The following is a 24,078-nucleotide window of genomic DNA, read 5'->3' on the forward strand; positions in this document are numbered from 1 at the left end:
ACTGAGTGATAAGAGCTAAAGCAAATATGCGGCAATATTAACAACTGGTAAATCTAGGTGAAAGACATATAGAAGTTCATTGTACTACTTTTCTGTAGGATTGAAACTTTTTTTTTTTTTTTTTTTTTTTTTGCGGTACGTGGGCCTCTCACTGTTGTGGCCTCTCCTGTTGCGGAGCACAGGCTCCGGACGCGCAGGCTCAGCGGCCATGGCTCACGGGCCCAGCCGCTCCACGGCATGTGGGATCTTCCCGGACCGGGGCACGAACCCGTGTCCCCTGCATCGGCAGGCGGACTCTCAACCACTGCGCCACCAGGGAAACCCTGAAACTTTTGAAAATATGTTGGGAAAAATAAAACCAAATGAAATCGTTCTTTAAATTCTTTATTTCATACGCCGATTTCAGCAATACTGAAATACAAGTTTAACATACATGTACTTACTCTTTCTAAAGATTTAAAATATGAAATGTTGAATAATGTTACAAATTACAATCAAAATTTAAAACAAAGTACTTAAGAATAAGACAAAAGAGCTAAAAATTATGTTAAATTTCTAGTGCAAATATTAAGAAAGAATAAAGGATATTGGTGACATTAATATTCAGACCAGGTTTTCCCTATCTTAATTTCCCTGCTCCCTTCCCACTTAAAATCTTAAAAAGTATTTGTTACAAATTGGAAGTACAGAATTGTTAGAAAATCACTGGATGATGAGTTGTATGATTCTCTTTACAGGTACAACCTACTTCTCAGCAATCTGTAAGCCATTGACAGTGTAACTCCATATCCAAGGAAAAAAGCCAAAGCGCGATTTGGCTGGGGAAGGGGTATCAAATATGCAATTGTGTGGTAGATTCGTGCTCCAACAAAGAGCCTGAAGTGCAGGATGGCAGTAGAGAGATCTGGACCACTCAAGGAATACAGAAGGCCAATACCAAGAAATGGCACAATATTTTCGAGGTCATTCAAGTGGGCTCTGTGGAAAAAGATGACTTGTAAAACACAAATTTCAAAATCAGCAGAAATATATTCATTTTTTCCTCTCTTCTGAAACTAAATAGAAGTGTTAATGGATCTTAAACATGCAAAGTAAGATTCATTTTATTTCTCTCGAATTCCCTTGCTTCCTTACCCACTTGACTCTTATTTAGAATGTCTCGTTATCTTGTTTCTTTTATTTGTAGTGTATCTCAACATACAACAGAGAAGGTTTTTTGCACTTTCAAGACTATCAAAACTGCATCTATATAATAAAACTCACTCCATTTTTATACATATAAAATATTTTTTCTTCTAAGGTCCATACAACAGCAATTCAAGATTCTTCTTATAAAAACTCCTCTTCCGAAAAGAACAAAATCGTTTTGGTTATGATCTTTCTTAAGACTCCTCCCTCACTTGTGCTAGTCTGCAAAATGGCTCCCGAGACCACCCTTGCCCATTCACCCAATCCACTAGGTTGCCAAGAATCAATTTACCAATTTAATATCAAGAAATTCATGCTCTCCACATCCATATAACAGAATACATAACTAGTCTTTCAAACATGGGAAAAAATTTAGCCAACCTATCCTCAAATTGCAAAAGGAATTAGTTAGTAGTGATGGAGCAAAGTGCAAAGTATACACAAAATTGATAGACAATAAAGAGAAAGACATATTTCCTTGATTGGGATTTTATACCACAGCTATAAGAAAACAGAAAGCATGTTTTAGACACAAGTTTTCCTCCAATTCATGGCACCTTGAATACAAGGCACATGTATTATTGACTTGACATTTTTTTAAACTGCTTAATCTTCAAAAATCTGGTACTCCTGTTCAAGTCTCCAGAGTTAAAAACTGCTTAAGAATCTAGACTAGAAATTGAGATTTTGATAGCGCTTATCAGCTATCAATACATATTTCAAAATGAAAAATATTGGTTTTATGTTACTCTCTTTTCTTTTAGCAAAAAACATAACTATTACATATTGCCTGCTCAATGATCACTATTCTCCTCCCCTACTTTCCTTTCTCCTGTTTCCAGTAGATTATCCTTTCTCACCACCTTTTTGACAAAGATGATGACAACATAAAGGTATGAAGAATGCGACAGTAACCTAGGTAAGTAACAGTCTTGAAAGATTTAAATAAACAACTGTCTGTTCCTGAATAAAAGCCAAGACAGAAAGGCATGGGAGTTCTTATCCCTTCTCTTTCATGGAACAACCCAAGGGTTACTGAGAGTGAGGTGGGCAAGAAAGGACAGGAATACTATTTTCTACTAAAGAAGAGCTTCACCAATTACACCAAGGGTATTTGTTTGGGTCCTTTGAACTCTCCTGCTGGACCACAGATATATCTTCACCTCCCATCTTGGCCATGTTACTTTTCTCCTTCACAACATTCTAAAAGGACAGACGTTTTAAAGTTGGGAAAGAACCTATAATGGTGAGACTCTGTGGAAATGTGTTTACTTCTAAGCCTGTGTTAAGCAATTGGCAAAGAGAAGAGAAGAAAGTCAAGGACAATGAGGGGTAAAGAGCTCCAGTGGAGGGAGAGGGAAGGAAGTTCAAAGGCAGGGCTTCCTTGGACCTTACTCGCCCCTCCATTTTTTTCTGGCTTCCCTCTCTCTCTTTATCTTATTCTCTTTTCAATTCTCTTTCCCTGTCCTTGGCCCTCAAAACGGTCTCAGAAATAGCATTCCTTATTGTCCTAGTAAGGCCTGTTTTCAATGGAGCCTCATACTCTGTGTTAATTTACGCTATTTTATATGCTCTTCTTTTTCAGACCCTGAGCCAGGCACGTGCTTACCCAACTCTCCCAGTCAGCTCCTGCTGTAGTTCAGTATCACCCTTCCACCATAACCCTTTCTCTGCTCAAACAACAGAACTCATCCTAGAGGGGCAGCTGCCTTCATTTTCACGTCATTCCTAGACAGCTACCAAAATCTAATACCTGGTGGACATCCATCTTTATGTGTGACCACCTTCTACCGGGGTCTATTTCCCCCCCTCCATCATCCTGTGTTCCTGTTTCCTTTCTCCTTCAGGCAGATGCTCCTTGGGGCAAGCTTGCTCTGGGCTGACCTTCCCATCAGCCCTGCTCTGTGCTTATGATGCACCAGTCACACCTTCTTAGTCAGATCAGAACCACTCGGATCTCAGCATCACCCTGACCTTGACCAGAGTTGCTAGACATGTTTGAGAATTATCAGGGGATGGCCAACTACAAAAGGAGCTTCACACCAGACTTGCTAACTCCCTTCTCTTACCCAAAGTACTTCACGATCAGCATACAGCAGCAGTATGTCCAAATTCCCACAAAGAAAATTTCCCAAATTGATGTGATCTCTCCTCTCCTTCTCCTAACATTCTGCAGCTTCTTCCTTTATGAAATATTCTTAAATACCCTAGGAACTAATACCCTGTACCTCACGACTTAACATCTAATGGGAGACTGCTTTATTTCATTCTCTAACTACATGAATGTTGGTCTTATTTTTAGGGGAAAAGTTATAAACCCCCTCAAGGGCAGGAACCCAGTCTTAAAGCTATTTTATAGCACTCCAATAAAAGAAGTGACCATGAGACACACACGGTAATCTCTCAATAAATGCTTCCTTCATGCATTGGGGCCAGAAGGGAAGTCATCTGGCTCAAATCCTAGCCCATGCTCCAGTTCCTTGAAGAATCCCCAGCGAGTATCACCTGGACTCCACTGAACAGTTTCAGTGAAGGGGTATTCTCTACCTTTGAACATAGCCTATTCTAAACATCTCTCCTCTTCCTAAGTACCACCCCCCTTTTCCTCTTTTGAATGCTACCCTGTATTTCTCCAGCTGCCCTGATTACCGCACAACTTTCTTTTTACCTTGTTGTAGGGAACACATTTGGTCTTGAATTCTTTCTAGAACAAGATGGGATAGGATTGAATAAATGCATAATGTAAAAGGTTTTCTAATCATCACTGATTTCTGTCTGCCCAGAATATAAATAACTTTAGGCTACTTATCTTGACATTTCAACACATATTACTTTATATTTTTAATTAAGTGTTCCATATGTGTAGAATGTATTAATTTTCTCACTATTGCATACCTGAAAGCATAATTTTCACTTCCTTTGTAGCCAAGTTCTGTCCCTGTCACTGAAATATGCTAATAGAAATAACATGATAATTACATGTGGAAGTAATGAAAAATTCTAGGTTAAAAATGCAAAGTGGAGATTCTGGAAACTCTTTCTCTGAAAAGTATCTCCAAAAGAGATTGGTTAGTAGGAAATTTTTTGATGGGACTGATCCGATCTCAAAAAAAATACACCTGGAAACTGGATGCCTTGCCTTTCCTGGACACTCTCTTTCTTTGCCGCACTGAAAAGCCAGTGTCTGATCGCCAGGAGGCGCTGGACACACAGTGGCTGCACCTCCTCAAGGACACTGACTCCTTTCACAGCTAAGGTCAATCATTCTCACTAAATTTTATTTGTTGTTCACAACCTGATGAGATCAGCTTAGATAATGTCTTTCTCCTTTAGAAATACAATCCCATGGGCAAGGAGAGACAGAAGTAGGGGCTGGGAAGGGAGAGTGGGGAGGAATCTAAAAATCCCCCAATAAAATACCTGTTGCTAAGTTTTCATAGGTGAGACTTACTTTGATCTTCCTTTCAAACTTACTAATGCTACTAAAGGTCTAATTGTTGTCACTTTCCAGTTCTGGGCAATTTTATGAGCATAGGGTCATGATTAGCATCATGTATTTGATTACCTTCCCTAAAAGGGATGCACAAAAAGGATGAGACAAAGCTTTAAACTGCTTACTTTCTCTTTAGTGGTTTTGATAACTCCACAAAGCTTTATTCACCTTTTCTAATTTTTATTCTTTTTCATCATAACACATATAATTTTCCTCTGATACTGTTTGAAATTTTCACACTGATTCTTTGAGAGATTCCTGAGACTATTTTAGATCCATATTCTTGACACAATCCATTTTAAAACTGGCCACTTTGGGGTTTCCCTGGTGGCGCAGTGGTTGAGAGTCCACCTGCTCATGCAGGGGACACGGGTTCGTGCCCCAGTCCGGGAAGATCCCATATGCTGCGGAGCGGCTGGGCCCGTGAGCCATGGCCGCTGAGCCTGCACATCCAGAGCCTGTGCTCCGCAACGGGAGAGGCCACAACAGTGAGAGGCCCGCGTACCACAAAAAAAAAAAAAAAAAACCTGGCCACTTTAATCAGTAGGACTGCTGAATTAACAAATATATAACTAAGTGAAGCAAAAGTTAAAATTTTATTCTAACTATCTAGCATAGACTTCCTCTTAGAAAAAGCCATTCTTGCTTGATAAATAATTTGAGATTAAACTTCTGCATAAATAAAAAAATTAAATTTCGGTACTGGAGGAGCAGAGAAGTACATGGGGTAAAAGAACAGCCTGCAAAATGGTGTAATGCTGACCATTTTGTGAGGTGACAAGGGCACAATGCAACTTTCCCAGGGAGAGGATGCTGAAAGACAGAGCACTGTAACATACAACTTGAAATGTTTGTGTTGCCACACTGTAAACTCTGCACCTTGATTCAGTCAGGTCTATTTTTATCACATTTTTAACTTGATTTGTTGACAGAGTTGAGGAAAGAACCAAGTTTACATCAGCCTAACAAAATGCAGAACACGGAAACATGCACAAATGCAGGATTGCAGACTGAGTTAATCTTGAGACTATATACCATAAGGGAATCTGCAGAGATCTTGGGAGGGGCTTCAGACTTTCCAGGAAGTCAAAAGTGATGATGCAAATATGATCTAGATTCCAAAGGGATTTGATGCTGCAGCAGATACATGAATTACAGAAGTAAATTTTTTTCTTTCAGTCCCCATTTCATTATCTATTTATACTCAACAAATTGAAGAAGTGTAGTCAAATATATTCATGATGTTTCATATCTTAACTATTCATCACAAAACTAAATATCTAAATGTTTAAGTATGGCTATGAAAACTCTTCACTGCTTCTTTAATTTTACATAATTTTGCTTATCCTGTGAAATGTGTCTAGAATTGTACTCCAGTTTAGATGAGCATTAGAAAATACTAAATGAAGACGGTACATAACTTTAATGTTTCACATGTTAGAAAAAGGTAACTGATGGATTGGCAATGGAATCTCAATATAAAAAATTTTGCGGTGGGGAGAAGGTTGGCCAAGATGGTGACAGAGGGGGCTCCTGAACTCCCCTCTTTCCAGAGATCCAAATGGACAGTTACACATGGAGCAATTACCTCTGAAAGAAATGCAGAAACCAGCTGAGCAACTTCTGCTCATTGAGAGAATGAGAAAATACGCACGTCGAAATGGATAAGGAAAGGCTGAGAAAATCTTGCTATAAACCCCACCCCCAGAACAGCACCATACAGTCGGAAGGGAATTCTCAACTCCCAGCTTCTCCCTGAGGAGAAAAGGGTTTAGACCTCATATTTAGTGACCCAACCTTTAAGACTTTCACCCCAAAACAGGCCCCCACCAAAACATCTAACTCTGTAAGTCAGTGAGGATTGCATTTTGGAGACCCAAAGGACTATAGCAAACAAAAGCAAAGTTGTTAACAGGTGCATGAGACTTCTTGTAGCTATTCCCCCAGGACTCAGTACAGAGGGAACAGGCAAAAATGCCGACCTCCCAGTCTTTCCCACATAGAGATCCACCTGCATACTTTAAAAACTGCTACCTAAAGGTCAAGCTTCCAGTTTGCCTGCATCTAGGGTCTGGCTCTGATCCTTCCTAGGAAAGCCAGTAGACACCTGCTCCATTTTCTCCTTCTAGCCCAAAACAAGTCGCGAGTATCTCCCCAGAAGGAGCTTACACACATCTGCACCTCAGCTTTTATGGCTGCAGCCCAAGTGATGGGTCTCTGGATCACCTGGCTCTGACAGCCAAGAGTGCTACCATTCACAAGTCCCACAGGAATACAGCAAACAAAGAAGCAGTTCTCAACAAGCACAAGCACTTGCCGCAGCTCCCCCCACCCCCAAGGCTCAGTGAAGAGGGAGCAGGCAAAAATGTCCATCCTCCAGTCTTTCCCTAAAAGGCATTCATCTGTATATTTTAAAGCTGCTGCTGAGGGTCAGGCTTCTAATTCAGTATGCATCTAGGGGCTGGCTATAATCCTCCACAGAGACTGGAGAAGCCAGAAGACACATCCCTCACCTTCTCCCTCTAGCCCACTCCAAGTTGCCAGTATCTCCTTGGAAGGAGCTTGTACGCACTTCTGGCACCCCAACTTTTGCAGCTACTACTGAAGGGACAGGCTCCTGGATTGCCTGGCTCTGACAGCCAACGGGGCTTGCATTCATGACTTCCACAGGACTACAGCAAACAAGGAAGCAGTTTCTTAATAGGTACAAGAGCTCTCCCCACAGCTATACACCTGAGCCCAGGAAAAATGCCCAAATCCCAGTTTCTCTCTGGAAGGGGCTTAACTACCTACTTTCCCAGCTGTTGTTTGAGAGTCCAGCTTCCAATCTGCTTGCAGCTAGCTGCTGACTGTGATCCTCCCCTTTGGAACACTTGAAAAGTCTTGGCACACACTCAAAAACTAGGAGCCAGTAGAAACAAAGAAGGCAGCTTGGAGAATCACAAAGGCTTGAGAGACAACCAGGAGCTCAAGCTAATTGACAAGGTTCATCTCCCACATGAGACCACTCTGTCAAGACTGGGAGTGGTGGTTGTTTTATCTAATGCACAGAAACCAACACAGAGAATACAGAAAAATAAAGAAACAGAGAAATATGTTCCAAACAAAAGAACAAGATAAATCTACAGAAACAGACCTTACTGAAACAGAGATAAGTGATTTACCTGATGGAAATATTGGTCATAAGATGCTCATCAAGGTCAGGAGAGCAATGCACGAGCAAAGTGAGAATTTCAACAGAAATAGAAAATATTTTTAAAGTAACAAACAAAAATCACAGAGCTGAAGAATATGACTGAATTAAAAAATTCAATAAAGGAGGTCACAACAGATTAGATGAAGCAGAAGAAAGGTTCAGCAAACTTGAAGACAGTGCAGCAGAATTCATCCATCGGAGAAACAAAAAGAAAAAATAATGAAGAAGAGTGACAATAGCTTAAGGAACTTATTGGAAAACCCTCAAAAAGACCAATATATGCATTATAGAGGTACCAGAAGTATGAGACTGAAAAGGGGGCAGAAACTTACCCAAAGAAGTAATGACTGAAAATGTTCCTAATCTGAAGAAAGAAATAGACATTCAACTACAAAAACCTCAGAAAGTACCAAAACAGATGAATCCAAAGAGACCCACACCGAGACACGTTATAATTAACTTATCAAAAGTTAAAGACAAGGAGAGAAGCTTAAAAGCAGCAAGAGAAAAGCAACTTGTTTCATACAAGGGAACCCACATAAGATTATCAGCGGAATTTTTTATCAGAAATTTTGCAAGCCAGAGAGAGTGGGATGATATATTCAAAGTTCTGTAAGAAAAAACTACCAACTAAGAATACATTACCCAACTGATCCTTCTCAAACTCTTCCAAAAAAATAAAAGAGGAGGGAACATTTACAAACTCATTTTACAAATCCAGTATTACCCTGATATCCAAGTCAGATAAGGACTCTACAAGAAAAGAAAATTACAGGCCAATATCCCTGATGAACACGAGGCAAAAATCCCCAACAAAATATTAGCAAAACAAATTAAACAGTTTAATTGAAAGGATCAAAAGCATCATACTCCATTATCAAGTGAGATTTATTCCAGGGATGCAAGGATAGTTCAACATCTGCAAATCAATCTGTGTGATACTCTACATTAACAAAATGAAAGATAAAAATCTTCTCAGGGGCTTCCCTGGTGGCACAGTGGTTGAGAATCTGCCTGCCAATGCAGGGGACACGGGTTTGAGCCCTGGTCTGGGAAGATCCCACATGCTGCGGAGCAACTGGGCCCGTGAGCCACAACTACTGAGCCTGCGCTTCTAGAGCCTGTGCTCCGCAACAAGAGAGGCCGTGACAGTGAGAGGCCCGCGCACCGTCATGAAGAGTGGCCCCTGCTCACCGCAACTAGAGAAAGCCCTCACACAGAAACGAAGACCCAACACAGCCAAAAATAAACAAATAAATTAATTTTTAAAAAATCTTCTCCATAGAAGCAGAAAAAGCATTTGACAACCCAAAATCCTTTCATGATAAAAACTCACAACAAACTGGTTATAGATGGAATGTACTTCAGTGTAATAAAGGCTATATGGGACAAGTCCACAGCTAACATGGTTCTCAATGGTGAAACGCCAAAAATTTTTCCTCTAAGATCAGGAACAAGACAAGGATGCCCATTCTCATCACTTTTATTCAACATAGTACTGGAAATCCTAGTCAGAGCAATTAATCAAGAAAAAGAAATAGTCATCCAAAACAGAAAGAAAGAAGTAAAACTATCTCTATTTGTAGATGATAGGATATGATATTAAAAACACTCACCTAATTCCACCAAAAACTGTTAGAAGTAATAAATGAATTCAGTATAGTCTCAGGATATGAAATCAATGTACAAAAATATTTTGTTGGAGAATATCAAAGCCAAATTCTTGCTCAAATTTCAATAAACTACAATAAAAAAAATCAGTTGCATTTCTATACACTAACAATGAACTATCAGAAAGAGAAACTTAAAAAACAATTCCATTTAAGATAGCAGCAAAAAGAATAAAATACTTAGAAATTAATTTAAACAAAGAGATGAAAGATCTATACACTGAAAACTATAAGACACTGAAGACAGAAATAAAAGTCATAAATAAATGAAAAGATATTCTCTCCTCATAGATTGGAAGAATTAATATTGCTAAAATGTCCACACTACCCAAAGCAATCTACAGATTTAATGTACTCCCTCTCAAAATCCCAGTGGCATTTTTAAAGAACTTTTTTAAAATCCCAAAATTTGTGTGAAACCACAAATGACCCTGAATATCCAAAGCAATCTTGAGAAATAAAAACAAAGCTGGAGGCATCATACTTCCTGATTTCAAACTACATTAAAAAACTATAGTAATCCAGGCAGTATTGTATTGGCATAAAAGCAGACACATCGATCAAAGGAACAGAATAGAGAGTCCAGAAATAAACCCATACATAGTCAATTAATTTTTTACAAAGGAGCCAAGAATACACAATAGGGAAGGACAGCCTCTGCAATAAATTGTGTCAGGAAAACTACATTTCCACAAGCAAAATAATGAAACTGGACCCTATCTTACACCAGACACAAAAATCAACTCAAAATGGATTAAAAACTTGAACATAAGACCTGAAACCATAAAACTTCTAGAAGGAAAAGACAGTCGGTAAGCTCTTCGACATTGGCCTTAGCAATGATTTTTTAGATTTGACACCAAAAGCAAAGACAACAAAAGCAAAAACAAACAAATGAGACTCCATCAAACCAAAAAGCTTCTGCTCAGCAAAAGAAACCATCGACAAAATTGAAAGGCAACTTATGGAATGGGAGGAAATATTTGCAAACCACATATCTGATAAGGGCTTATATTCAAAATATATAAGGAACTCATACAATTCCATAGCCCAAAACAAATAAACAAGTAAAAATAACTCAATTAAAAAAGGAGACCCCATTAGCCATTTTTCCAAAGAAGACATCCAACTGGCCAAGAGTTACATAAAAGGTGCTCAACATCACCAATCATCCTAAATCAGAATGAGTTATCACATTATACCTGTTAGGATGGCAACTATGAAAAGGACAAGAGATAGAAAATGCTTGCCAGGTTGTGGAGAAAAAGGAACCCTTCCACACTGTTGCTGGGAATGTAAACTGGTACAACCACTATGGAAAACAGTATGGAAGGTCCTCGAACAATTAAAAAGAGAACTACCATTATCCCAAAGAGATGTCTGCACTCCCATATTCATTGCAGCATTATTCACAACAGCCGAGACATGGAAACAATCTAACCATACACACACACACACACAATGGAATATTATTTAGTCTTAAAAAAAAAAAAAGGAAATCCTGTCATTTGGATGAAACTGGAGGGCATTAGGCAAAATGAAATAATTAAGACAGAGAAAGACAAATATTATATGGTATCACTTATACACGGAATCTACCAAAAGGAAAAAAATCAAATTCATAGAAACAGAAACTAGTGGTAGCCAGGGCGCTAGAGGTTGGGGGAAATATGGAGAGGTTGATAAAAAGGTACGAATCGTCAGTCATAAGATGAACAAGGTCTGAGGATCTAAAGTATAATAACATGCTGACTATAGTTTATAACACTGTATTGTGCTACTGTATAACTGAAAGTTGCTATAGGAGTAGAAATTAAATGTTCTCACCAAAAAAAGAGAGGAGGGGAAATGAAATATGTGAGGTGATGGATGTGTTAATTAACTCAATAGAGGGAATTCTTTCACAACATATACATATATCAAATGACATTGTACACTTCAAACATCTTACAATTTTATTTGTCAATAATACCTCTGTAAAGATGAAAAAAAGTTTGCAATTTACATGACTTTACGCCAAGGATTAAGAAATATACTCCAGAACTAGAATTCAATGTGCTTTTAAAATAAGTATATTCCTGGTATTATTAGGAAACTGTGTAGATGGTATCTTGGCTTACTGCTTTTCACTGTTCATTGCATTCTCAGTATATTAAACATAATATCTACAAAGAAGAGAGAGAGAGAGATTGGAAAGGGAGAGATTTCCCAAGTTCATATTTTGAATCTTATGCAAAAATACCTAGTTCTTCAACCTTTTACACAAACTGACAGTTTCATCTCTGGAGAAAGATGACAAAAACTGCAAGAATCTTCCATCCTCATTTCACCTCCTACCTGTCATTACTTTTGATAAATCCCTACACAGAACAAAGTCATTAACCCCAACAAAGTGCACAGAAAAGCTAAATTGGAAATATGTGCAATCACAGTGATAGTTGGAGACATCTAGATCGCTAATTTTCTATAATTATATGGACTAGGTAAAATGACAGACTTTTCTTCCTTCTTTCTTCAAGACCCCAACATCCTCACTTAACTCTGGTCCCAAAATTCTTTGATCAAGTAAATCATTTCAGGAGACAGTGGGTTCACCTTCGTACACGTTCCACTCTGTCATCTGTCCGAAGATACTTCTTGGCAATCTCTCCTTTGCCAAAGCTTGCACAGTCTTCTGGGTTGGCAAAAACCTATTCCAAATAACGAGGAAAAAACCTATTTCAAATGCCAAGTAACACGGGGGTAACTGTATCTGATAAGTTATTTACATTTTAACGGAAGGAAATACAGGCATCCAAGTTGGCCATTATGAAAAAAAAAATGGGAGCAATAGACCAAACCCAGGGGTAGCAGAAAGCATCTCTCCTTAAAATCTGAATTTTTATTAACAGTGTAAAAACAAATTTTAAGAGAAGCATAAATAACGTAAATAAAAACCAATGTATAAAAATAGGGAAAAGGAAGCCAAAATGGAAAAACAGAGCATAATTCTAAGTCCTCATTGACTATTACGGTGAACTGGCATTTTTTTACAGTAATGTTGGTGCACTTGCCCTCAAGAGTATTAATATTTCTAACTGGTTGGCTCATATGAAAGTCATAAGTTTACTTGCCAAGGATATCAGAGAACGGGCATGCAGCATAAAAGGGTGAGGGGCAGGAAAAGTATTTTGTACTTTGTTAGGATATATGTGCCTCTTTTCTTTTTCTGAATTAACTAGAAGTTTGTGTTGAACAATACAGTGAAATATAAGAAGTTGAATCGCATTCCTATAAACACCAAGGACATGTTCTAGGGCATACTTCATGCGTTCCTTCCTGCCATTATTATGATGTTTGAAATGAGTCCCCCATTCCCTGAAACTTGAAACATGCATTTAAAAATATTTAAATATGTCCCAGTATTTAATAATATATAATAAAGAAAAACACGAACTCTAAAATTAGCCTTAATTTAAGGTGAGGAACGTCATAAATATTATAATATTTTTCTTAATATGACATGAGCATTTATTTCAGGTAAAGATGTTGAGGAGAACTGATGGGCAGCAGTGTGATACAGTATCAGCTCTTGAGGTCAGATCTGTCTGTCTTGTCCTTAAATAATTGCCTGGCACACAGTGGATGTTCAACAAATACATTTCGCATGAGTGAATAAAGGTATTACAACGTAAAGTGCATGAGATTTTCATTTAAACCAATCTGAATTTGAATCTCAGCCTCACCCTTTATTGCTGTGTGACCTTGGGAAAGCTACTTAATCTCTCTGACTTGTATTTCCTCATCTATAAAATGGGAACAGTAATGCTCATCTCACATGATAATGCTAACAATTATGTAAAATGCTTCCATGATCCGACACACACACAGAGTGGCATGGCGCCTAACGTATATCACTGGCACTCCACAAACTGGAATTCCCTTCTCCTTTTAAGACAAGCAACATTTCTGCTATCCTTGGTGCCATGACATTTCTAGAGGACAGTGTGGATCTGGTGGTAGCAGCCACTTTATAGCCTGCTGCTCTAACACCTTGCCCCATTACAGAGTTACACATGTGGGTATGTGCCCCCCATTAAAATGCAGATATCCCTGGGAAGAAATGACACCTCAAGACAGTAATGAGGAAATACCTTAGGAAGGACTGTGACTTCTAGATAAAAGCAAGGCTCTGGAGGACAAAAACTCAGGACAGGGACTAAAAGAGAAACGATGGTTTCCAGAAAGAAGCTGCTGAATAGGCACAGGGACCACACCAATCAAGAGCATTTAACTTTGTCGATGTAGCTTTGCTTTACCCCCATCACTGTTGTCATAAACCCTGCCTGAATATAGGTTATGTGTTTCAAAAACTTTCTACCACCCTCCCCAAGCCTCCAGTTTTAAAAAAATCATTCTTATCACAATGGGTAGAAATATTATCCACTTAAGAATTCATAACCACACAAAATTCAAATGTCTTATCCCAATCATAAGAGGTTCTGCTGATAATAAGAACTTTAATTCTATCCCCAAAGGCATATCCTTGACCTGTAACAGAGCTGAAAACACCAGTTCACTGTCTAGAAAATGACTATTTTCTAAACTCTAGTAGGCAAAATTAACTTCAAAATCACAAAAAGTTTCCTTGAAAACTTTGATACTCCAGAAATCTCATATGCTAAGTGGCATGACAAAAGGTAAAAGCTACAACGAAAAAACTATTTACTAGTTTCTAGGAAAAAGCACCCATTCCATAAATATATCAGAACCACCTGTACCAAATGATTACATATTTCATTTGCAGTATTACAATATGCCACTGGGCTTTACAAAAAATAATTTAAGAAAATTGCTTTCCAGAATCTCAACTCTTAAAAGAAAATATTGCCTCCAATGTCTTACCTTTCTTGTCAATCTATAGAATGCAGTTGCAGTACTCATAAACATCATTTTTGAAAGAACAATCGTTGTGTAGGAGGCAAAGGCCATGAATACTTCATTCTCCATTAGCTGCGTGAGGTCGACCATTGTTTCAATTTTGGTCTGGAATCTTAAAAAAATTTTAGACAAGATAGGAAAAAGCAGACAGAAATACCCCAAATAGCTTGACAGTCACTTGATGTGCTTATACTGCAGCATTAACCACACTGTTCTTAAAGATATCTTGGGTAGGGCTTCCCTGGTGGCGCAGTGGTTGAGAGTCCGCCTGCCGATGCAGGGGACGCGGGTTCGTGCCCCGGTCCGGGAAGATCCCACATGCCGCAGAGCGGCTGGGCCCGTGAACCATGGCCGCTGAGCCTGCGCGTCCGGAGCCTGTGCTCCGCAACGGGAGAGCCCACAACAGTGAGAGGCCCACGTACCGCAAAAAAAAAAAAAAAAAGAGATATCCTGGGTTATCTGAAGAAGAAATAATCAGTTAGGTTTAATGCCAAAATGAATACTATTATGGTTTTTTCTAGTTCTATATCATTAAGCTTGAAGACATCAAACAAGTACTGAGTGAAAATGAAAATGCAGGGGGTATTACAAGTGAAAATAGACAGGTGAACTGCTCTAAAGACAGAAATATAATCATATTTTTGCATCAAGATGAGCCACCAGTTGGACACACACAAAAACAGAATCCATGGATCTCTTCAGAAACATCAAACTACGTACATAGTACTTAGTATCATTAATGTTTGATTAGAAATGCTTAAGTTCTAACATATGTCCTCCTTTACAAACCCAACTTAACAGCCTTTTGTCCTTTCAGTCGTATTCAAGATCTCAGACTCCAGGGTTCTAATTCCAGTCACACCATTTTGCTATTAACCTTGGTTGAGAGACTTAGCCTCTGTGAAACTGAATTTCTTCATTTGTAAGGTAGGAATAGTAATACCTCCTAACTTAGCGTGTTGTTGTCAGGATTTAATTGAGATAACATGTGGAACATACCTAACACAGTGCCTGGCCCATGAAAACCCTCAATAAAGTTTATGATCTCCTGTTCACAATCACTGCTGTCATCAAGACCATGGTCATCATTCACATCAACACACATGAAGAGGGTGAAGCAGGATAATGGAAACATAAAATAACAGGCTCGCAAATGAAAGGTGAAAAATTGGCATTTATGATGCTTTTGTAGAAGGCACAAGGGGAGGAGGATTAACTTTACGTAAGTCTTCAGGTCACTTCACATTCCATATTTACTTCCACCTAAAAGCAGTCAGGAGTAAACTGAAGGTAACGCCCTGAGTCTGGTGTCGGAAGTATAACCGGGAAAGTGCTCAGGAAGGAGACAGAGACACACACGGGTGATGCTGAAGTCCAAGTGGGTAGAAACTTAGGGTAAAGCCGAAATTCCGCACTATCTGAGAGTCATTCTTTTTAACCTCCTCTGTTCTATTATCAGCCCCACTACCTACATCTTCTATGCCTTCTACATAAACAAATATCTTTTCTCATACCCAAGCTTAAACGCTATTTTTCAGGCTTAGCATGGAGTGTTGTCTCCTGTAGACCATATCTGTTCCTGCCTTTAAAACTCAACCCCTGCACGCAACCTAGAGTGATCATTCTGATCAATCTATCTATCTACCAATAATCTGTAAACCTACGTATCTTTCTATACTCTGCTACCGGTCATGCAGTTGTCTGTATGTTACTGTTGAATGGGACATAAATCACATATATAATACATGTATATTTAATTTTATAAGACTTGGCTACACATCCAATTATACCACGTACTTTATGTGCATTGCCTTACATAATTTTCATAACCATAAAATTATAATTCTCATAAGTATATCTATTCTACAGATGAATGAAATGGAAATTTGAGAGACTTAGCAGCCATGCTGGGACACAAACCCAGGTCTCTGACCTCACGTCTTGTATACCAACCACACTGCACTGTCTCCTTCAAGAGACTGCAAACTGCTTAATTCTGATTCAACTAACACTGACTGAGTGCCTACCCTGCAGCTGGCAGCGCTGGCACGCCTTCCATCTGTTATCTTCCTTCCTTTTCCAATTATGCTACAAGTTAAGTATTACTCCCATTTTGCAAATAAAAAACCCAAAGCTTCTTAAGCAACCCCTATTTTAAAAGGTAGGCTAAAAATATACTCCTTGGATTCAGACAAATAGAAATGTACAGTTGACCCCTGAATAACACGGGTTTGTACTGTGTGGGTCCATTTATATTTGGATTTTTTCAATACTAAATACCAGCATGCTAAACAATTAGCAGCTGGTTGAATCTGCAGACGCAGAACCATGGATACAGAGGAACCGAGTATAAGAAGGGGGCGAGGTAAGTCATACGTGGATTTTCGACTGCGTGGAAGGCTGGCCCCCCTAACCCCCCACATTGTTCAAGGCTCAATCGTATTTAGTTTAAATACACACACACACACACAGTAGCAAATTAACCCACCTCCAACAGTCAGCAGTCTTGAAAGCAAGTATGTTAGATAGATGCTGCCAACTAAAAATAGCACTCACCATCTGATTCTACTAGCAGGAAGTCACTAGCCAATGCCGTCGCTGACCTTTAACACACCCTGAAAGGAGTTCAGGGCAGGGCAGGAATGAGGCACTGTGTGCTCTGGGGAAAAGTGGCAGAAGAGGCCTTCAGAGAGTTAGATATTTTCAGGAGAAATTTTTATGAGCCCAATTTTTGGTATCTTCTCATACCTAGAAAAGCACTAACATCATTAGTGGAGGCATCTGTTCCTCATAACCAGCAGCAAACTTCTACTAAGATGTGTGTTTGACTGCACATACCCGCTTCAGCAAAATCAGATATATACTGATACCCACACCTCCTCAAGAGCTACAGTCCTCAGAAAGCCCCAACTAAAGCTGAACTCCCAGCTCTCACGTTGTGTGTTTTTTTCAGTTGACGCTTCTCAGTGCAAAATAATACTTTTAGCAACATTTAATGTATCTGCTCTTGTTCTAGTATGGCGGGGGGGGGGGGGGGGGGGGGGGAGGGAGTCATGAATAAACTGCACTCTCCTTCAGCACGCAGGTAGAGTAATTAGCTTAATAAGGAAGCCCTAAGTCCTATGCCTCTGGACAGAGATACGAAGAAACACAGCAGAGGTGTTAATTTTTTTTTAATTTAAGAAAAGTTTATCAAGTAGGAAATGCTGCTATTCAACCATCATTTTAAAAGTCAAACAGTTTCTGTACCTCCCCACCAATGTTCTCAGAATGAAGTGTATTTAGCAACCAGAGGATGGTTTTCTCTCAGTGAAAATGGGTATAGAAAGGATAGAGAAAAAGTAGAAGACTTCCAGACCTGTTGGTGGGAAAACAACACAAAGACATGAGCAGTTGGAGGCAAAGGTCAATGGGAGGCTTTTTCTCTAAATGTGAACAACACACAAAGTGTCCTTTACACAGAGAGTTTCTCAATCACCAAAATGTGCCTTAGCTCAAGTCTGTGGCTTTTGGGAGCTTCTGGTATCACACACTATGGGTCCACAAATCGCCTCTCAGGATCAACATGGTCCACTCCCAGCACATCTGAGGGTGGAGTGAGGAGAGTTAAAGACAAGGCATTAAGAAATAGGGGTCATTTACAGCACAAAATTAGGTGGTGCTGATCTAGACTTTCTTTTTTGAAGCTAATTTGTCAGTAAGTTGCCTTGAACCTGCATCATGCCTGGGCACTGCACTCTAAAAATAGTTAGTGGAAACTTTGTACATGAAAGGTCACCAGGAGGGAGGAGAGCAGTATAGTAGTAATAATACTTCAGAGGGTAAAGTGTTCAGTGATTTGAGTAGTCTAGGAGTGCAGTAGAAATAATCTAAGAAAAGTAAGCAGAGCAAAACATGAAACTTGGTGATGAGTTATAGAAAATAAATGATTCCAATGATGTATTCTATTTGGACAGTGTATTGTTCCTTTTACTGTCCAGCACTGGTTGGCACAGTGGAGAATATCTCTACCTATATCGCCAGAGTGGGGGGCTCAGTCCCCTAATGTGGAGGTGATGCCTTTACAAAGGACAAAGAGCTGTGTGTCGAGCTCACACAGACTGTGCAACTAGACTGTGGTCCAGGTGGATGCAACTCTGCCACTTACCCACTATGATTAATTTACCTTACCTGTAAAAATGAGGTTAATAATACTTCCTCCCTCACAGGACTCTTGTGAGCATTAAGTGAATAACGTGCTTAGAAAGGCAGTGGGACCCAGTAAGTTCTATACAAGTATTTGGTAAATAAATAAGTGCTGTTCTAGGCACTGAGGATACAATTTTAGAGTTTTCAAAAGCCATCACATTATCTCACTTGAGAATTTGGAGAACTCTAAGGTACTCAGAGCAAATATTTGTCTCTACCTTTAACATATAAGGAAACTGAGGCCCAGAGAGGTAGAATGAGTAATTGACCCAAATTCACAGTGGAGGGCCCAAGATTGGAGCCCAGCTTTCTCAAGTGTTGAACTTGTGGGCTATCTACCATCAAGGCTAAACATTTTAGACTTCCCCGGCCTTCTGGGGACCTCCTTCTGTCAAATCCCCTTCCTGTCTTGTCCCCCGCACCCCACAGAATCCCACCCCTGCTCCCTTAGTATCTATCACAGTTGAGTGATAGATACTACCAACTGAGAAATATTCCTCTTCTCTTTATAGGCTGTTAGCCAAAAAGAGCAAAGTTCTCTTATCTATAGCAGCCTTTCTACATCAATATTGTGCAACACACAGTATGTGAGCACGCATTCCCATGGCCATGACTCTGCAGTTTTAGACTTTTTAAAGCAACAGAACAGTACCCATGAGACAAAGAAAAAAGATAATTCAGTGGTCTCATTGCTGTTTATGAGTTCTAGATTTTACTGAATAGACTGAGGTGACTGCAGACAAGGCCTGCAAGTTTCAGGGCCCAGGTGTTGGGAGGAAAATGCTTCTGGCTCTGGGGGGGGAGGTGGGGGGAGGCCGTTACCAGGGGCCTATGCTGACCTTTTCTGGACTCAGTGTTTAAGAAACTCCACTCTCAAACAAACCCTCAGAAAAACTGTCCTTGTCTGCCACAGAGAGTAATATTCAAATTTGGACCGATTTGCCATTTTTCAGGATGAACAAAGGTGGTCAACACACATAGGCCTCTTATTTTGGAAGAAGCAGAAGACAGTAAAACTCAACACCAGCCTAACTCCCAGGGGATGCAAAAGGTGTGTCTAGTTTTCATAGCAGGCTAGGGATCTCAGGACACCGGGCTAGACTGGGTTAAAGCCTGTTAGCTGGAGACCTGGAGAAGTTTCCAAGGCCATTCAACAATGTTTGATTACAGCCCAATTAGCACGTTCTTGGAGAGTAAACAGGCAGAGGAAAAAGGAGAAAATAAATGTGGTGCCCGGACTACTAAGAGGCCTTGGGACTATTTCAAAGGAAGCAGGGAGATGGAATCTGCATGCACCCTGGTCCCCACCACCCCAGTCCAGCAACAGCAGTAACCGCTGAGGCCTGAACTCCCAAAGAAGGCTTCCTTTCTCCTTTACTCTTTCCACGTGGCTTTCGCCTCCAGGGGGGGCTGAGAATCCTCCCAGGGTTCCAGTCAGCAGACTCTAACAATCTCCAATTCATCTAATAGGGTCTAATTCATGTCCTCCTCCACTTTGTTAATTATTATTATTTTTTAACTTTGCTAATGTTTCTGTGGCTTATCAAAGCAAACCAAGAGAAGCAAGTCCTGTCTTTCAGGAGGTACAAAGGCCAGTTTGCCCTTGAACTCGGAGCCGCTGCAGGATTTTACACCCTTAGGATGAACAGAAGTTGCTTAAACTGCAGCCACTTTCTAGATTACTATTACTTGCACGTACTTTTTATTCCCCAAAAGTTCAAGGGGGCCCTTTCAAAGTGGATGCTACCTTGGTCTGAGAATACAAAGTGGGTCAATCATCACTTAAACACAAAAAGACTTATTCTCTCAAGTTTTAGTCCTGGAGCTTGACAATTCACCTGCAAGGGGGACGGGAATGAAACTCCCTTTTAAAAGTGATGGACTGAAAAGCAAACATATAGCAGCTACATGGAACAAAGAAGCTTCAGGTCGGCAGAGACCCTCAAGCTTACACCTGCCACCCCGGTCCCCTTCCCGCCGCCTCCCTCTCCTTACCCGCCGCTTACACACCCCTCCCGGGCACGTACTGTGAATCCGAGCAGGAGAAAGACAGCGACCTGGTCCCAGAGGCGGGTTGCGCAGGCGCTCGGTGACTTTCATTGCGAGGGCGGGCGGGTGGGAGGCAGGCGCCACGCCCTCTCTGGTTAATTTCCTCGGAACTTGCTCTCGGGCGCCGAAAGCACGACTTCCAACCTCGCCAAGGCCCTCCCCTAAATCGCCTGATTTTTCTCCCCCTGGAGTAACCCCCGCCCACCGGTTCTCCTCTCTGAACCCTGCTTTTTGGCGCCGGCGCAAAGTCTCCTCTCGAAAGGCCATTTCCCCTCTGCAGCGCCTCGGGACGTTAGGCATTGTATTGGGACACATCAAGTTTGGGCGTGGGAGGGGAGGGAAAGGAGGCCGACTTTTATGTAGCCGCAAACAATTTTAAAAGATCTCAATGTTGAAAGCTTTGAAAGCTTTAGAGAATATTCAAATCTCGGGGGCTGGGGGGACGCTGATTAGAAGTCTTTGATAAATCAATTACCTTTTGTTGAACTTCTCTTTCCCTGCTCTGGTGGCAAAGCTTCCTCGAAAGGCTGGCACTGACACAATGTAACATTTGGTGAAGATCACCTATAGTCTTCCAGTCTTCCAAATCCGTGATCCTAGACAATTTGCCTCCTCATTCTGTCCCCTCCTGTTCAGAGTCCAAAATGGAACTGGAGGAGCTTAAACTGGATCATTACAGTTCATTACACAATTCATTACACAATCAGTTTAGTATGGTTTTTTGCAGGGACTTTCAAGAATGTTAGGGTTAGAAGGTGTAGTTATTCTAACACCAATATCTAGATTAAGGATATTTCCAAGCTTCCTAGTACCCACAACAGTATTTATGGATCTAATTTCCATGGCTTTATGTAAACATGTTTAAGGATTTATGCTTTCCATCTACGTTACTTCTCACTTGGTCATACTTCTCACCCATTTACCACCTGCTATGTGTGGTGTACTTCCTTTTTTTTTTTTTTTTTTTTTGTCCTAATTCTACCTCCTTTAGACTTTAAAGGGTGCCTCCAGGACTAGCTAAGATTTGATGGACAAATCCATATTCTACCAAAAAAGGAAGTAAGATTTACCAGTTTGCTCTAGGAAACAGCAATTAATCACAGGCCTGAGAACAGTTTCTATAGGAGCATATCAGTAGAAGTATCGGAAAATCTAGCATCAGCAGACGTTAGTGCTTCGTTTTCATTGTCTGTGTCTTTTGAAAACTACGTATATTTATTCTCCTATCTTGGTAATGTACACTGGAACCTGGCTGTGACACTGACTGGAATAGGGCAGAATGTGAGATAATTCTGAATTCCTGCCAAGGGATTTTAGTACTACAAGTATTTAAAAGACTCTTCATTTATTATGAGGTAATACAGCTCTAATCTTGTGGATAAATTTACAGAAAAAGGTACAGAGAGCTATTATTTAAATAATTGATATACAGAATTCCAGTTGAGCGGTTCTAACAGGTTTTTGAAAAGAAAGGAGCACCAAACTCATCTGATGCTCTAATTATAAAATGACTTCAAACTATTAATCAATCAATGAATAAATACTGGATTCCTGCTCTCCATAAACCATGTACAATTATTGCCTGTCTGTTATATATATGAAACTGTCTTTGGCACAATAATCAGCACTTGCCTATAATGAATGAATTTAGTAGACAGTTACGTCGTGAATGCAAGGCACTTGGTTTGATGCTAAAATCCAAAACTAAGATAAATAACATCAAATAATTGTGCTCAAGGAGTTTACAATCAGGTAGACACAAAAGCCGGAAAAAAGAAGTTGCCACTAAACTTAAGGATGAAAAGATTTCAATTTAGCAATGAGAATGATAATTGGGGTATGATCTAGAGCAGTAACAGGAAAAAGGTTATGAAAAAATTTAGATTTCTGCTCATCTTTGTTGTATGCTCTTAGATGAGTAAGGAAGAGAATGAGTTATTTTTTCAGCTTGTTTTAGTTTGGGTAGAGGTAAGGGTACAAACTTGGAACCCTCCATTTTAAGCCTATAATGAAATCTTTCAGGGAAACTCGAGCCAAAGTTCAGGACAAGTAATTCCACAGTAAATATTAAAACAGTTTAAAAGGTCACTGATTTGGGGTGGGGAGAGCAAAGGCCATTCAGCAAAATGTAGCCGCTACAACAAAGAAAATGGAGATCAAATCAGAAAGATCTGGAAGAACAAAGTTGCATTAGAAATCTAGCCGATCCTGCCTTTTAAAAAACAGACAAACGAGAAATGTCAGAAAGGATTGCTATCACCACTAGACTAGGTTTCCGGTAAAGTGGGAAGGAATCAGGTGCCCCTCACTCCTTTTAATTTTCTTAGATCTTTGTTTTTTTCTCTAAATCCATAGAACAGATGCCCCCACAAATCTGAAACTAAGGGTACAGACCCTTCTTGGAGATTTCAGTAAACATATGTGAGAACGTGTCTTAAGATTAAGGGAAGCAAAAAGTGAAATAAAAATAAGTAACATTCTAAACATACAGATATTATTTTAGAATTATAGTATACATTTTAAAGGTATTCTAGATTGTTTGTCTCTCCCAAAAAACCCTATAAGGGAGTTCTTATTTTTCCTATTTTATAGATACTGAGATCCAGAGGAGTTTGGAAATTGTACTAACTTCTGAAATAAAATATGAACCTCATACCTGCTGGAGTTAAAAGAAGCCACAATGAGAGGAACAGGACTAAAAAAAAATGATAAAACTCATGAAGCTAATCAAGAGAATGTGGTAAAGGTTCAGGATAAACAAGTGGGTCAAAAGAACAGAACAGAATCCAGAAATAGAATCACACTCAGTTGGTCAACTGATTTTCAGCAAAGGTTCCAAAGCAATGCAATAGAGAAAGGAAAGTTTTCAATGAATGGAGCTGGAACAAACGGAGAGCCATATGGAAAAAAAAGGAACTTCAACCCCCAGCTCACACCATACACAAAAATAATTCAAGGTGGATCACAGACCTAAAGGCTAACACTATAAAGCTTCCACAACAAAACATAGGAAAATATCTTCATGACCTTGGAGTAGGCAAAGATTTCTTAGGCCAGACACAAAAAGCATTATCCGTAAGAGAAAAAAAATGATAAATTGGACTTTATCAAAATTAAGAATTCTGCTCATCAAAAGACATCATTAAGAAGATGAATTGGCAAACTACAGTCTGGGAGAAAATATTCTCAATACGTTTATCTAACAAAGAACTTGTATGCAAAATATATAAAGAATACCTATAACAATAATTAGGAGACAAAATATATAATTAAAAATAGAAAAAGTATGCAAAAGATTTGAACAGACACTTCACAAAAGAACATATCTGAATGGTTAAGAAGCATATGCAAAGGTGTCCAGTGGCATTAGTCTT

At 39.6% G+C, this 24,078-nt stretch overlaps 1 protein-coding gene across 6 annotated transcripts in view; it reads right to left on the minus strand.

The window, feature by feature from the left end:
• Nucleotides 1-368: 368 nt before the first annotated feature.
• MGST1 (microsomal glutathione S-transferase 1) overlaps nucleotides 369-24,078 on the minus strand; it is a 34,444-nt gene continuing 10,734 nt past the window's right edge. Inside the window, exons 1-4 of one of the 6 annotated variants that reach the window (XM_027129501.1) lie at nucleotides 21,180-21,332; nucleotides 14,432-14,572; nucleotides 12,143-12,237; nucleotides 369-978 (exon numbers count right to left, since the gene is read on the minus strand). In XM_027129501.1, the coding sequence (XP_026985302.1) occupies nucleotides 732-978; nucleotides 12,143-12,237; nucleotides 14,432-14,572; nucleotides 21,180-21,254 (558 nt within the window). In that variant the 5' untranslated portion in view covers nucleotides 21,255-21,332 and the 3' untranslated portion in view covers nucleotides 369-731. Of the gene's footprint in view, nucleotides 979-12,142; nucleotides 12,238-14,431; nucleotides 14,580-17,023; nucleotides 17,463-20,650; nucleotides 20,785-21,179; nucleotides 21,333-24,078 lie in introns of those variants that run through there. The other 5 variants (XM_027129502.1, XM_027129504.1, XM_027129505.1 and 2 more) reach the window with 5 other exon arrangements.

This window comes from Aethalodelphis obliquidens, unplaced genomic scaffold (assembly GCF_003676395.1).
Source record: "Aethalodelphis obliquidens isolate GAN/ISIS:26980383/991018 unplaced genomic scaffold, ASM367639v1 scaffold36, whole genome shotgun sequence".
In the NCBI taxonomy this organism is placed as follows: domain Eukaryota; kingdom Metazoa; phylum Chordata; class Mammalia; order Artiodactyla; family Delphinidae; genus Aethalodelphis; species Aethalodelphis obliquidens.